Source organism: Neomonachus schauinslandi, chromosome 8 (genome assembly GCF_002201575.2).
Source record: "Neomonachus schauinslandi chromosome 8, ASM220157v2, whole genome shotgun sequence".
Lineage (NCBI taxonomy): Eukaryota > Metazoa > Chordata > Mammalia > Carnivora > Phocidae > Neomonachus > Neomonachus schauinslandi.
In genome coordinates this window covers 1881732-1898032 of record NC_058410.1, presented here as the reverse complement: position 1 = coordinate 1898032, position 16301 = coordinate 1881732, and the positions used below count along the sequence as shown (strand labels likewise).

The 16301-nt window shown below is 45.6% G+C and overlaps 1 protein-coding gene across 9 annotated transcripts in view; it reads left to right on the top strand.

Moving 5' to 3' along the window:
* AFDN (afadin, adherens junction formation factor) overlaps positions 1 to 16301 on the top strand; it is a 101298-nt gene that overhangs the window by 57098 nt on the left and 27899 nt on the right. For all 9 annotated transcript variants that reach the window (XM_044917435.1, XM_021693258.1, XM_044917434.1 and 6 more), the window contains 2 exons: positions 1003 to 1106; positions 3435 to 3521. In XM_044917435.1, the coding sequence (XP_044773370.1) occupies positions 1003 to 1106; positions 3435 to 3521 (191 nt within the window). The remainder of the gene's footprint in view (positions 1 to 1002; positions 1107 to 3434; positions 3522 to 16301) is intronic.

Sequence of the window (16301 nt, the reverse complement as noted above, 5' to 3'; positions counted from 1 at the left end):
GATTGAAACAGTGATTTAAAAAAAAAAAACATACTCTAAGTTTATATCTTTATTTTAACTGTGTTTTTGTGATGTCTCCTTTTCCCCTTACTGCAAAAAAACCCTCATAAGTGCCCCAAAATAATGGGCAGCCTTCCCTCACTGGTGGAATCCTAGAGTGGGAGAGTGGTGCCCAGTCCCAGTTCTGAGGACTAGCTGAGGCTGTGTGTGCTGGCGAGAGCGGTCAGTGTGACGTCGGGCACGTCCTGTGCTCCGCGTGGTTGTTTGGCTGCTAATATTAGTAAGACCAGACTGCTTTGGAGAACATTTAAGAATTGTGCAAGGCCTGTGTGATACGACTTTGTCAGGAAATTCCCGAGAAACACAGAATAAGATCTGACAAAATGAAGAGTGACGTGTTATGAATCAAAAGGCTTAGTTCTGTACAGATGTCATTTCTTCATGATGGGAATGTCATAGATACTCTTTAAAACATTATAAAATGATTCTGCAATTTATTTGTGTGAAATTTAAGTGGCTAGTAAGGAAATTTGGACAGAGTCATGAGAAGGGGTCCATCCTCCAGGTCAGAGTCCTGCCTGAAAACCGTAGAGCCCAGAGTGTGACATTGTGGGCAGACGTGTGTATTGGTGGTGGTTCTGGTCTCCGCTGTGCAAGGCATTCTGGGTACTGTTGAGCGCTTGGTCAGCAAGGAAGGAGTTAACCATGCAATTCAGTGATTTCTCATAGAAGTAAGGAGAAAAGTTCTTTAAAAAAAAAAAAGAAGGGGAGACCAATTTCACTTTTCAGCTTGCTGTTGAATTCCATTGGACGAAAACAAATAATGATTTTAAATGTCTGATAGTTCAGTTTTGAGAGGGAATGAATGTCCGTAGAGTAGGAAAAATAAATGTCATCTTTAGATATTAAGCAATTGACACGTGATGCTGCTTCCCTTCTTGAAGATTATGTGGCTGACATGCTGTGCTTTTCAGTTTTATAATTTGCTTGTTTTCTCCTCAGGATTTTGCAGGTTAATTCCTCATGCACGCTCACCAGGTACTTGGACAATATATTTTGAGGGTGCAGATTACGAGAGCCATCTTCTGCGTGAGAACACGGAGCTGGTAAGTATTGTGAGGGTGACAGGCGGAGTACAGACTAACCTGTATTCCTTACAGTTTGAAAATGTAACGTAAACTCCTTCTTTGATTATAGTGAGCATTGTTGTGACAGAAATATTTTAAAATCACCTTTAAACACTTTTGTGTTTAAAAACAATTTTATTTTTAAAAAATAAAATAATATTTTTAAAAAATCTGAAACCATGATTCTAGGCCGTGTCTGTACACTTTTGTCCATAAACAAATAGTATTTTTTAAAATAAAGAATATTTCTACCCACAGCTATACAAGCCTTAATACTAATACATATTTTTTAAAAGATATTAATACGATAGCCTTACGAATTTTATTAGAAAATGTTTTTCTGGGGGCGCCTGGGTGGCCTCAGTCGGTTAAGCGGCTGCCTTTCTCATGATCTCTGGGTCCTGGGATCAAGTCCCACAGTGCGCTCCCTGCTCAGCAGGGTGTCTGCTTCTCCTTCTCCCTCCGCCCCTCCCCCTGCTCTCTCTCTCAAATAAATAAAAATTAAAAAAAAAAAAATTTTTCTCTGGTAGAAATATTTTCGCCTTATAGTTGGTTCTACCTTGTTTTAAATACGTATCAAATCACTTGCTGATATTTTTTATCTTCTGGAAGAGAAGTCAATCCTGGTATTTGCTAGCTTCATACATTTTATGGGAAATTCTGCTTTGCCTCCTACAGAGAGTTTTAAACAACAGAGAATGTTTCCCTGTGCCCTAGAACATGACAGCAGACACAGTTGTCCTGTATGACATAGACTGCCATATCTCCGATTAATAGAAACAGATGAAGTTTTCCCTTTTTGAACTTTGTTATTGAGTTTCATTTAAATATCTTTCTATAATTGCCGTTTTCATCTTTAAGCCACTTAAGGGTTTGAAGGAGCGAACGGATGTGACCGTACTTTTGTTGAGGTTCCTATGGGTCAGGGTCAGTGTGTTATGTGTGATTGATTGCATGTGGCCACTTACTCATCTGTCCACCGATTCTCAGAAGGCATGGAATTGTCCAGCACGCCTGACCCGCCAAGATTTAGAGATTCTGGTGTGCGAAAACAGCCAGTTACCTTCTGAAGCTTCAGAGACTTCCTGTACCACCCTCAAATATCAACCAGTAGTCAGTCAAAACTGTGTGCCTATTATGTACCTAATTTCTAAGAAAACATAGTTTGTGTAAGGTGGCAATACTTAAAGCATGTAATATGTGTTTTGTATATCAAATTCCAGGTAATTATTTGTGATGACTGAGTAGCCTGCTTTAGACTGGAGTGTGTGTCCTGCCGTCTCCAGCAGCTGAGTTAGTGGATGGTAGCTCTGTCCCATCGGAGAGCCAATGGCGTGTATCCACTGACACACCGACAGTGTGCCTCTCACGCTTTCTCTCGGCCTCGCGAGCTTTTTGCCGCATCCCAAGTGATAGCAGTTCCCAACTCCCATATTTTATAGGACAGCAAGTCCCTTCGTAGATGGGATCACGCCTTCTTCATCTTCCTAGTGTATTCAGAGATCCTTCAGGAGCTTTCAAGTCTTAATCTAAAAGAAAAAAAAATTGTAATGTCACCTAATCTTGCTTGTTTTCCTTAAAGCGTTTTCTCACTGACCTTGGTTCTAACTTAACAACCCACATGTATAATTACCACTTGTTGGCAATGTGCCTTCGTACTTAACATATCTGATTAAATTATCCCTCAGTGTGTATGCACTGGTAATTTTCCTCTGTAATTTTGTTTATTCTTTGGGTGAGGTGTGACGTGTCTAACATGTAGCCTCAGTGGGCAGTTCCTCATTTGCTTAGGGGTCAGTTTGAGAACTGACCTCCGCCCCTGAGCCGTGACTTTATTACCCAAAGTACTTGGAACGGTGGTGCCCACATCATGGGGTGGCCTGACCTCAGATGGCGCCTGCATTCTCCCAAGAGACAGATGTGTGATCATCTTTGTTACGACTCTTTTGCTGACCTCCCCATAGATGGTGGAAAATAGGTTTACATTTCTTCTTTAAAAAACACCTAGTAATTTATTTTGAAAGGTGGTAAAGTAACAATTTCATTTCTATGATTGGGTTTTTTTAATCTGATAGTAATGGAAGTGTAGTTTTGTTTTCTAAATTAAGTTCTATAACATTTAAATAGCATTTATGACTAGTTTCATCTTTGAGGCTCTTGAGTCGAGAGTATTGATCTTTTTCCCGGGTTACTCCATGAGCAGTATCTGTAATCCTTGCTCGTTGTCTGTTCCATTTACCACATGACTGTCTAAGCTAGAAACACTTCATTTCAGCCATAAAATAAACCTTTGTTTTTGTCCTTCAGGCTCAGCCTCTGAGGAAAGAACCTGAAATAATCACTGTGACTCTTAAAAAGCAAAATGGGATGGGCCTCAGCATCGTTGCAGCAAAGGTAGGGCACCGTGGGTGATGTGAGCTGTCACACTCCATTCCTGGACCTTGACTCAGTCAGCACTCGGCCGAGTGTGTGGGAGCCCTTCGCTGCCTGAGGACGAAGTGCGCCTACACTTCTGTTTCTCTTGGGGGTCGGTGGTGTTACATGAAAGAGGCCACGGCGCTCAGGCCCAGGCAACGGAGGGACGGCGCCCTGCTCTGAACAGAGGAGCCGTAGAGAGTGTGACCTTGATGTGCAGCCAGGGGTGCTCCTGAGGAGCAGGCGGTCAGAACTTGAGCCACAGCAGGCACAGGAGAAGAGGATCCCTTAGCCTGAGACAGGAGCTAGGTCTCGCACATGCTGGGAGCGGGCACCGGACGTCTTCTCAGGTGCTAGTACGCGGACGCGTCCCCGCACACTGGTTACCCCGGCGGCCTGCTGCCTCCCCTGTCCAGGCACTCTCTTCCAGGGGGTGTGCCGTGGGGCCTAGGAGGTCGCACCCTTCCCCTGGGCTGCACGTGGGCCCGCTCTGTACCAAGTGCCGCAGACCCACTTGCAGGGCATTGGGAATGAAGTGCGTCCCAGCTAGCCTCAGAGTGAGTAGCTGGGGACAAGCAGGGATGGCACGAAGCCGGGTACAGCTAAGGGAGAGTGGAGTGAGGGAAGTGGTGCTCAAGTGATTCTGGAAACTCCTGATTGACGGCTGAGGGGTTTGCACTGTGTCTTGTAGACCCCACAGAGAAAGGAAAGGGCCATGATGGAACTGGCATTTCAGGAAGCTGTGTCTGGGAAGGGCGTGGTGTGTAGGATGACTGGAGGAACCTGGGACCGCAGGTGGGATTCCAGGTGGGAATCGGCTGGCGGAGGCGAGCCTTTGTCAGGTGTGGACTCAGTGGTCTACTTCTGAAGCACCAGGTTCTGTGGGGTTGCCCAAGATGGGCCCGAGGGTAGGTCCAGAGCCTGTTGGCCCAGCTCGTAGTCCAGAGTCCCTTACTCCTGATAAGGCTCATGCTGGCGTGCCATATTTCCAGACTATTCTAACTTAATGGACCCAGAACTCAAAACTTTGGAAGTTGTGAATAAGAAGGTATTAGACGTGGACTATTTTCTCTGCTTACCAACTGAATCAAATGCTCATTTTTAGGGGAAAAAAAAATATCAGGATGAAAAATTACCTTGCCACACTCAAGATACACAGGAAAACTTTAGCCTGTGTGTTTCCTATTATGTGTTTATGTCTATGGATCTTCTTTCCAGTATTCATCTTACTTGGGATTTGAAGTACTAACTTGTGGGATGGCAGGGCCACCGTTCATCAATACCTCCATCCTTTTCAGCTTAGAAAGTTATGCTCTCTCTCGGTACAGAAAAACCTGTTTTCTGAAGATTGAAGTCTGATTTACGTAAGCGTCTTTGATCCTTTCCTGTAACGTGTAAAGGCATGGTGTACAAAGTGAGGCTGCATGCGGGCCCCTGCGGCCCCCTCTGGCCTCTGTTCTTGCCGGGTGGCCAGGTGTCAGTGGGTGGTTAGGACAAGGAGGTGGGCTGAAGTCACAGTCACGCCTGGATTCACTTACCTACGCCTGTGGGTGAGAGGTAGAAGGGAGGGCACTGGCCCCAGGCCTCCATCCTCCCCAGAAATGGTTCCTGCTAAGGGTCAGATGGCAGGCAGTGGGGAGAGTCCTCTCACTGCCAGGAAGGGTCCCTCCACCTCCAGTCTATAGACTGGAGCAGGGGAAGGAGTGAGAAAGCAGTGAGTGAGCCTAGAGGACAGGACCTCAGCTGAGGCCCCGTTAGCAGGTCTCTGTGTGGAGGTGCTTGGGCCAGGACCAGTGAGGACAGCTGGCCCGCCTGGCCTTCGCCCACCACCGTGGCTGCTGGCCACGTGGCTGTGCTTCTGTCCTGGTGGTGGTTCCCTGCACTTGCTCACCTCTTCCACTCTCACCTGTGCTGACCCCCACCCCCTCTGAGCTCCTGTGCCTTCTGTGTGCGTCTGCATTCACGCGAGGAAGCGTGGGGAAAATGGTGTTCTCCCTCCAGTCAGTAGGAGGTACTTCGTCATGAAAACAGAAATGACTCTGGAATCCTCGCTCTTACAGGAGTGTTTGTGACTTGTGCTAAGAAATCGTGGTAGCACGGTGACTGATTTCCGTTAGCCTCGCGTCAGTTGGGAACACGCAGGATTTAGCTTCCGGTTGTGTAGTAGTCTTAAGAGGAGGTCTTTTGTTCCTTTCACTAATAATAGAGTAACAAACTCAATGTGAAAGTAGTAGCTAATTGTTAGGGTGCTGTTTATTCCAGTAGAGAATACCAAGTGCCTGCTGTGTAAAAATAAAGTATAATTTTCACTTTTTAACTTTGAAGTCTCCAAGTTTCTGTTGGTGGTGTTTTTTGTACTGACACATTAAAAAAAAAAAAAGATTTGTAGATAAAATTGGAAAATACCAGTGTTAGCATTTCTAATTGGGATATAGGATTATAGAATTGGGGCTTCATGGGGACTAGGAGCAACACAGGAAGTTAGGTAGAAACCTTACTGCCCGAAGCTGAGACGGAGAGCGCGGCGCCTGAGTCGCATCTACAGCAGACCGGCTGTAGCTGGTTTCTGAAAGCAGCCCGCTCGCCTTCCTGCCAGCTTCCCCCGTGGCGCCTGCCGCAGGCCTCCCCTCAGAGCCTGAGAACCCAGAACAGGGGGCACCTGCTCAGTGTCTTCGGCAGGCCTGCTCCTTCCTTTTCTAAACTGGGAAGGTGGCACCCTCGCCAACATTTCAGGGATTTCCACACTGTTTTTGTTTCTGGTCTTTTTAAATACTTTCCACAGTGAAAGTATAAATTTAGAAGCAGAAGAAATTTTTTGAAAAGAGATTCCAGGGCGCCTGGGTGGCTCAGTCATTGAGCGCCTGCCTTCGGCTCGGGTCATGATCTCAGCGTCCTGGGATCGAGCCCTGCATCGGGCTCCCTGCTCGGCGGGAAGCCTGTTTCTCCCTCTCCCACTCCCCCTGCTTGTGTTCCCTCTCTCGCTGTGTCTCTCTTTGTCAAATAAATAAATAAAATCTTTAAAAAAAAAAAAGATTTAATGCTAAGGTGGTTAATTCATCAGCTTATTAAACAATAGATTTAATAAAAGTAAGTATGCACCTGGCTCTCGTTGTAGTTTCTCCCACCGAGAATATCTTTATCGGTACATACACCCTTGGTCATTTGAGGTGTGAGGCAGAAATAAGTAGGGGAGAGTGAATGACATCAGAGGTCATTATCCAGGGGTATTTATTGAATGTCTATAAACGCCCGTGGAGAGTGGAGATAGTGAAGGCCTTCTTGAGGAAATGCCTTTTCAGCAGCAACTTGCAGGGTGCGCACGTGTTAGCCAGGTAGAGGGTGGTGGGCAGAGAACTTGAGAAGAGGGGCCGCGGGCAAAGGCGCAGCCATGTGGCTGCAGCACAGCAGCGGGGGGAGGCCTTCCGAGGTGCGTCTGGGAGACGGGGAGCTGGGACTGCGGCTCGCACAGCAGAGTCGGCGCGCTTCTCCTGCGAGGGGCCGGGTGGCAAGTGTTCTCTGCTTTGTGGGCCTTGCGGCCTCTGCTGCAGCCACAGGGCGGCGGCCAGTGCGGGAGAGCGGCTGTGCGGTCTTGACGGGGTTGTGCATGTTAGTATCGGCTAGAGAAGTAGCCGTTGAAGGGTTTCAGATAAAGGTGCGACAGGATCAGAGTGGGGTTTTGAAAGTTTATTGTTGGTCCTTCAGAGAGCACGGGTTCGAGGGGCTCAGGAGTGCAGGCAGAGCTGCAGTGGGGGTAAGCCACCAGCAGTTTGCTGATGGGAAGTGCCGGAGGCGCCGTTCCAGGAAGCGGCCGCTGAGGCAGGTGGTTGGCCGGCCGGAGGAGGGGTAGAGCTGTCGTTGAGGTCGGGCCCTCGGTCTTGCTGCTGGAGTATCGTAGGTGCCGATGCATGTTTGCGGAACAACAGCTTTCCGTGTGATGGATGAACTGGCTGTGGTGGGTGGAAGAGAGAAGTAGCAGGTTGCACCGTGCTTCTGTGCTCAGCATGGGGCGTCTGGAAGTGGCATGCACTGAAAGTGGGGCTGGGACAGGGAGAGAGTCAGGTGTTCAGTTTGCGCAGGCTACCTTGGAGATCTGGGACGCCGGTCTCGCTAGGGGAGTGAGGATATTGTGGAGCAGACAGAATTTGGATGTCAGCACACCGACAGATGCTCTAGAGAAAGTAACTCAAAGAATACGGTCTGTTAAGTGCACAGTGTGCCCCTCGAAGACAGGAACAGGGCGTTTATGCCTGCTCTTGAAACGAGACCGTAGTCTCGAAGTTCCCCAGTGCTTCACGTAACCTGTTTTTCTCCGACTTCTTTGTAATGTCTTTGGTACTAGAAAAGGAACATTCAGCAATAAAAATCAGAAGTCATTTAATTTACACGCATTGCTAAAGCAGCGCCGTGAGGCTGATACATCACATAGGTCTGCATCAATTATAACAGTAGAAAGAGATTTGTTTTCGGGATTTCAAGAATGTCTTTTAAGTGCCAGGCCAGCCGGCGCACGGTGGGGGGGGTCAGCACGATTGGGAGCTGTCACTTCCCTCTTGCCAGGGCTCAGCTTGCTTCCTCTGCTGGTCCGATGCCACGGGATCTGCATGTGCACCTCACAGCCTTGGAGCCCCGAGCAGATCACGCTGGACAAGCCGCGCCGGCCGCACGGTGCCGTCTGTCATCTTGCTCTCTCCTTGCTGCTGCGTGGTTGGCAAAGAAGAACCTGGAGACCCCAGGAACTCCTACTGGTGTCTGTGTAGTTTGTGTTTTCTTTAAGCTCTTGTGGTCTTTGTATCTGGCCTAGTCTTTTTTTGATTTTTTTCCTAATTAGTGTGTGGCTAGCTGCTGTGAGCCTGGATGATGTTTTGATGTTAAGCTCCCTGATGCCCCTTCCACAATGCGGTTCAGTTTTATGAAATCCAGATGATTTGGAACACTATGTGTGTGCAGTTTACTTTTTTAAAACATTGCTTTTGGGGAAGTTTAGTATGCTCCTTCTTACTCATCTGTGGGACAACACGATGCTTCCTGTTTAATTTGGATTTTTAAAATACAAACAATTCCCTCTTTATTTTCCTAGCTCTTTTTAAAGTTTAATAAAGTACCAAGTGAAGGCAAGTCAGAGCTGACTGGTTACGTAAGAGTCTGAGCGCGGCACTCGCTGCAGCCCGTGCTGATAAATGCCGCTCGGTGTCCTAATGTCCAGCTCGGAGCTGTGCGGATCCGGGTCCTCAAAGACCAGCTCTGTTGGTTGCTGTGGAAAACTGAGGGAAGCAGACAGTTGTTTTTTTCCTCAGTTCGAGAAGTTGCTGTAGTCCTGAGATCAGAATGTGGTTCTCTGTTGTCGGAAGAACAGGATCGGTGGTGAGTTTCTTGAGGGTGCTGTTGTGGACGTGGATGTTCTTGGGCAAACTCTTAACTGTGATCCTTCCAAGAATGCTGCTGCTTCCATTAGAACTTGTTTAAACCTGCCAATAACTAACTTGCTCATGAAGCAACCGTTTACTGTAGCTTGTAATTACACACCCAGGATTTTGTTGCTCTGTATTTTAATGTTGCACATTCTTAAGGTTCATAAAAATAAAAGCTTCCTATATCCTTTTTGCACATACACACGAAAAAAAAACCCATAAATGTACTCCTGCTGATGATAATATGGTGAAGATTGCTTAAAGTAATGCTGAGTGCCGTCGTAGAGCTTGCTGAGAAACAGGAGTGCCGTAACTTCCTGTGGATGCGTTAGGTAGCTTTTACTGTCTCTAAAACCCATTTTTGCTGAAAGTGAACCTAAAAGTGACCATCTTAAAGGTACTTAGGATATTTTACTATTTTATTTAAAAATGAACAGTTGAATAGTGTCTTAAAGGTGTTCTAGTTTGTACTTTTAGACTATATACTAATTTTAAGTTTTTAAATTTTAATTAGCTTAAAACACAAGAAAGATTCCTGTGCCTTAGGAGAAGATGAAAACAGTGTTTATTAATACACCACCTTCTCGCTGTTTGAAGAGTAAATTCCTGACATGAACTACAATTAAGTCCTTTGAAGAATTTGAGACCTTCGTTCTCACATTCTTTAATCACATTCTTTAATGTCCTTATTGTGACCACATGGGAAAAACCTAGTCAAAAAGATGAAGTCAGGAAATTTTGGTTCCGTTTTAAAATCAGTTTCAAGGTACCCAGTGCGACTGCAGAATTTCTTCCATGGAAGTGTCAGAAATAATTTTCCATTAAGTTGTATGAAGTGACTAGTGCCCTCCATGGCTAGTGTTTGTGAATTTGGAAATAATGTTTTATATTTTTGTTTTAAAAGCAAAATAGTAAATTATATAAAAGAATAATTTTTTACCTATTTTATAGTAACAGTCTAAGCGCTAATTTCTTGGATTGATGGAATTACTGGATTTTATTATAGTATTAACGTAATAGAAACATTAAATGTTAATGCTCTAAAGCAGAACAATTTCACATGATAGGACACACGGTAAGAAATGATCTTTATGTGGCTCAGTGGGTGCAGGGGATCGGTTGTGGATCATCCCAGTCTGAGGAAGGTCCAGACTGCCTCAGCCTCGCCCACTTGCTCTCAGCCAAGGCTTGGGAGTCAGGCCTCACCCCTGCACGGGGCACACCTGCATGAGCAGTGGACAGAAGCCAGGAGCTCGCCTGTGTTGGTCTCAGTCCTTTCATTCCCAGACCACTCTGAGATCTCGGGAAAGCCCTCCACCTTTGCCGTCGTGCAGTGCACACTGCGGGCCTCCTGCAGCCCATCTGAGAGACCCAACTTAAGAGTCCCCTATTTAGGTCATTTCCTTCATTTTAAAAAGAAGGAAAGGATAGATGGGATGTGTTTTGTTTTTTGTGGGTTTTTTTTTTAAGATTTTATTTATTTGACAGAGAGAGACATAGCGAGAGAGGGAACACAAGCAGGGGGAGTGGGAGAGGGAGAAGCAGACGCCCCGCCGAGCAGGGAGCCCGATGTGGGGCTCTGTCCCGGGACCCTGGGATCATGACCTGAGCCGAAGGCAGATGCTTAATGACTGAGCCACCCAGGCGCCCCTGGGATGTGTTTTGTGTTCTCTGCAAAGGGTAAGCCATGAACAGAACTGCACCTGGAGGCTGGTTCACAGAAACCAAGCGTAGACTCCTTTACGGCATCCCACCTGTCTGGGAGCACCTAGCTCATGCTTGCAGCGCTGTTGAGGGTGGAATGTGTATCAAGAACGAGTTTTACAATTGATTGTTTCAGAATTCAGGTAATTCCTACCAAGAAGAGAGAGCTCTTCAATGTTTTTAAAACCCTATTCTCAATTTTAATAGTTTACGAATCGGAACTCCTTGTCTGATGAGAAACAAAGCCGCTTTCAGACCCTGAGAAAGGAGCACGTGGGCAGAGCGCTGTACCGAACATCCTGATGAGTTTTAAATGCTGCTGGGCTCTCAGGTCCTCCCAGCCCACTGTTGTTCTGGAACCTTCAGTAAAGAGCCCAGACTGGGTCTCTAGCCCTGGAAACAATAGGCTTGACTCTCTGCTGGCGTATCTTCCTTCCTCCTCCTGCTGCCTTTTTTTTGGGGGGGGGTTGTGTGCTAATGATGTTTTTATGCTGTTAGTCATACATACTCCCCCACACAGCTGGTCACTGGGCGTTCGAGGAGTAGGTTCCTCTGACTGGGTTTCTGTGCCTGAGGTGAGAGGACCTCACCCTCCGTCTTCCCGAAGGTGCGCCAGAGAGAGCCGGGACCAGCTGTCTGGGGGCGGCCTTTTGCCTGTAGCCGGTCCTCACGCCGCACGTAAGCAGCTAAGCCACGGGCGCGTCTCGTCGAGTTCTAGGGAATGTATGGCGCGTGTAGCTGCTGAGTTCTTATTTCTGCCTCAATCTTTGTATTTGGGAACCTTTTCTGTTAACTTACTGCCATTCTTCTTCTGCCCTTTTCCACACGGAAACCCCAGTACCCCAGTGTATTTCTGCTAAACCTCTCCTCTCTCTGCCCTGCCCTCCTCTTCCTCAGTGATCCCACCTCCCTCTCCAACCCCTCCTTTCCCTTTGAAAGGAAAGACAAGCAGATTCAAGGTGGACTAAGATCACACATGTGATCTTTGTTATTTCATTTTAATTGCTTTTCTAAGGACTGAGGATCTAGCTCTTTGCGTTTCATTTGCACGGCCTGGCTGGGGCATATTTGGTCCCCATTCTCTACTCTCTAGGAGTCGGGAGTGATGTTGGAGAGCACAGACACCAAAAAAGGGCAGCTCTGGCACTGGAACACCGTGTTACTCTCAAAGTGTCTTTGGAAGGGAAAATGTGGCCTTGATACTTAAAAATTTACTTCTCAGTAGTTTAATTAAATTCCAAAACTGTACTTAGTCATTCATAATTCCTGGTGCCTTTGAAATATATAACTGCTTTCCAGGAGACCCTTAAAAAGGAGTTTGAGGGGCACCTGGGTTTCCTCCTTCTCCCTCTCCCTCTGCCACTCCCCCTACTTGTGCTTGCACACTCTCTCTCTCTCAAATAAATAAATAAAATCTTAAAAAATAAGAAAAAAAAGAATTTGATTTGTTAAATGGATAATGGATAAATCTGAATGTTTCTGATTAATCTTTTAATTTTACAAATAAAAGACTAAAAATACAGAAATATCTTCAAATACCAGCTTAGGTAGTAGCTTTAAACAAGTAATCCTTAAAATTATTTAGCCTTTCCATTTTAATGATTATAGTTACTCTTCTCATGGTTGGAAATCATAATGGGTGCATAATGTTATTTATGATATATATTATATTGTGATAAAGTCTTATTTTTACGCAGTTATCTGTATAATTATAAATTTATTGCTAGTACCTGTGGTTACTAATAACATATAGTATGAAAAGTCTGTAGTTTTAGAATAGTGTTGTCCAATAGAATGTGTGAGCCACAAAGGTAATTTTAAATGTTCTATTAGCTGCATTTAAAAAAAACCCTGAAATTAATTTTAATAATGTATTTTATTTTACACAGTATATCCAAAATGTTACTGATTCCAGCATGTCGTGAATGTAAGTCATTAGTGATATATTTAGATTCTTTTTTCCATACAAAGCTCTGATATCTGTGTATGTTGTATACTTAGTACACATTTCGGTTTGGACTGGCCACATTCCCACATTCTGAGTGCTCAGTAAAGCCACGTGTGGTCTCTGGCCACCATACCGGACAGCACAGTCTTCATAGTATCTAATGCCATTGCACCAACATTTGGTTAATGTTTATATAGCTCATATTTACATTCTTTTACTGACAGATAATGTTACATTGGTATGTAGCAGCAAAAACTTCCTGGACCCCATTTGCCTTTCTTAATTGGAAAAGGAATGGACTTGGGGCGCCTGGGTGGCTCAGTCAGTTAAGTGTCTGCTTTCGGCTCGGGTCATGATCCCAGAGTCCTGGGATCGAGCCCCACGTCAGGCTCCCTGCTTGAAGGGGAATCTGCTTCTCCCTCTCCTTCTGCCCCTCCCCTCCCCTCGTGCGCTCTCTCTCAAATAAGTAAATAAAACCTTTTAAAAAAAGAAAAGGAATGGACTTGCCGTACAAAGTTCAGTCTTCCTAGGCTAGGTTAGTGTGTGCATTATTATTCAGAAATAAGACATAAGTGGCTTAATGCTTCTGAAATAATTTTGCTTTATACAGTTTTTATCATAGTGTATAATCTTATTTTTATTCAGATGAAGTGGGGCAGGTAGTGAGAGCTTCGCAAAGTTAAGGAGTTATTGCCGCCTGATGGGTGGTAAGTTTGCCTCGGTGCTGAGCTGTTCCCAGTCCAAGTGGCATTAGCAGGGAGGAAGCAGCACCTATATGCTCCTCTGTCCAACCTGTCAAGGTGGACATTCCAGACCAGGGCTGCTGCAGCCAGGTGGAGACATTGGGTCCCCTTGGAGTTGGCCAGAGATTGTGGTGTTCTGGGTTGAAAGTAACTACCCATGTTGATTTTATGTATATACACACATATGTGTATGTGTGTGTATAGTTAGAAAATTCCTTAGACTTCTGGGGTGCTTGGGTGGCTCAGTCGGTTAAGCGTCCACCTTCAGCTCAGGTCATGATCTCGGGGTCCTGGGATCAAGCCCCAAGTCAGGCTCCCTGCTCAGCGGAGAGTCTGCTTTCCCTCTCCCTTTGCTGCTCCCCCTGCTCGTGCTCGCTCTCTCTCTGTCAAACAAATAACATCTTTAAAAATAAATTCCTTAGACTTCTTTGATTTCTGAGTATCCATCTGTAGATTTGTTTTTCTAAAATAATAACCAGTGGAACTGGTCATTTCTCTGTACAACAATTGTACTGCAGTTTTTTATGTCCAGTTTATAACAGTGAGCTGCACGTGAAGTATAGATAGGATTCAAATAAGCAGAGGTGGGAGGGGGCCAGAATGGGAGGATGGAAGGGAGTTCCAGTGGAGTAGATCTGCTAAAGGGACCATGTCTCCAGGAGAAGGTTAAAGGTTAGCAGAATGGCAACATGTTTACAGAAATGTAAGCAGTGGGTTTGTTAAATAAAGAGTATTTCTAGGTAAGTAGTGCAAGGTTGAGACCACATTAGTAAGATTCAGATGCTAACCAAAGCTTGGATACCTCTTCAGAATATTCTAGATCCACATTCTTCACTTGTGTATCACCCTCCCCCAAGAGTATTTTTTTTTTATGTATTTCATCATGCACCGTCAGTGACTTAATTATTAAGTCTGTTTTTATGACCAACCTTAAAAGGACCTTTTAGAAGCCTACTGGGTCTTTGCAATTGAGGTCTCTAAGAATCATTGTCTCGTAATTCCTCAGATGAAGATCTCCTTTTCTGAGTAGCAGATACACTGATAAATTGAACTTGGAATTAACGTGATTGTAGCTTAGAAGTTAGATAAATTCCCATCGTCCATTACCCAACAACAGTAATGGAAGATAGCTTCTTTGGAAACAGTATGTGTGGTGCCGTAGTCAGAAATGCTTAGGGCTCCTCCTTGTTAAACTAGGAACGTTCCAGTGTTACCAGCTCAGTCTGTGATAGCTGCGTCAGCTGCTTCCTAACCCACGAATATGATACTGATGTACTCATTTAGTGGATTCTGGACTGCCTCGTGTCAGGGTTTGAGAGGACGCTGTCGACCACATGGTAGGAGGAGAGGAGGCAGCAACCAGGGAAAGCGGGCGGGGGAGAGCCGTCTGTGCTGTCAGCTGGGATACAGGACAGAGCGGCTGTTCCAGGAACATAGCACATAGGTGAGAGAGAGCTTGTATCCATCCTGAGGTTAGGAAGGTATGTGGCTTGGTGAATAGTGGCGGGTGAGCCCAGGAATCGAATGACGAAAGCGTTTTGGCAGACAGATTGCATCAGACGTTTTGTGTGGAAAGTACAACGTAAACAAAGGCAGGAACACGGAAACAGGATGGAATGGGGGCACGTGAAGGGGCATCTGGATCAGGCCTAGCGTGTGGTGAGAGGGGTGAGAACCTGACCTCGGGTTCGGGGGGCGTGGTGCTGTGCACAGGCGGGCAGCTGCGCTGGTCTTGGGTCAGGAGCCCCGCGGGGCGTGCTTCAGGAAGGGGTTCCTGAGGCAGGTGGCAACGAGGGGACCAGCAGGACAGTGACAAGGAGGGCTTGGTCAGGACTGTTGGGAGATTTATGCTGGAAACTTCTGCCTGAATTTAAAGATGTGACGGTCATGATTCTGTCCAGTATCTATATTACATGATCAGTTTTACTTGAATATTTGAACGTAGACTTCATAAACCTCACATCGCATGTCAGATCCTAAACTGCCTCTCGAAAGGTGCTACGGGGTTTCCGGTAATTTACATAGTACTTGCAGTTCGTACAGAGTCTCCCACATGGAAGCCTGGATCAGTTGTCTAAAATGGAATGTGGGGCCTGGTAGCTCCCCTCAGGGGTGTGATTCCTGGTCTGAACGAGAGGCTGAAGGCAGAAAGGGGTATTGCAGTGGAGCTTCCGTTCATGCTGAGTGTGGAACTCCCCTTCCCAGAGTGGGAATTGTGACAAAGGAGCAACAGAGGCTCTGTGAGCAGAGCCTTGACGGAGGGAGAAGCAACGGTTTTTTTCTCTTGTTCTTTTATCATTCCATTTTGTGATTTTTAGAAAGACAGAGTCCTCTTACAGTTTGTCTAAATAAATGTTATTTGTTTCATTATTAATAATTTTTCTTATAAAGAGTACCAGCAGTGGGGGAGGTCTTGGTTTATTGTTTTGAAATGTATGTATTTTGGGGGACACCTGGGTGGTTCCATCCGTGAAGCGTCTGCCTTCAGCTCAGGTCATGATCTCAGGGTCCTGGGATCGAGTCCCGCATCGGGCTCCCCACTGGGAGCCTGCTTCTCCCTCTGCCTCTGACTCTGTGTGCTGCTTCCCCTGCTTATGCTCTCTCTCTCTGTCAAATAACTAAAATCTTTTTAAAAATTTAAAAATTTTTATAAATATGTATTTGGTATTTTATTATTTATATCACTGTTACTAAAAATATGCTGTTAGTATTACTAGTAAACATTTTTCTTTTCAAAGATGGTAGTAATTAAGCATTTTCTTAAAAGGACAATTTTTACGGTCTATACTACATCATGAAGATGTAAGTGCCCACCCATTCACACTAAAACTATCCTGAAATGCTGTGAACATTGCTTTGCTCTCGGTGAGACAGAGAACACAGGAAACAGGTAGTTATGCTTAGAACCTTTGAGAAACAATCTGGCCTCAGGTATTAGCTGTAAGGAAATACCCTG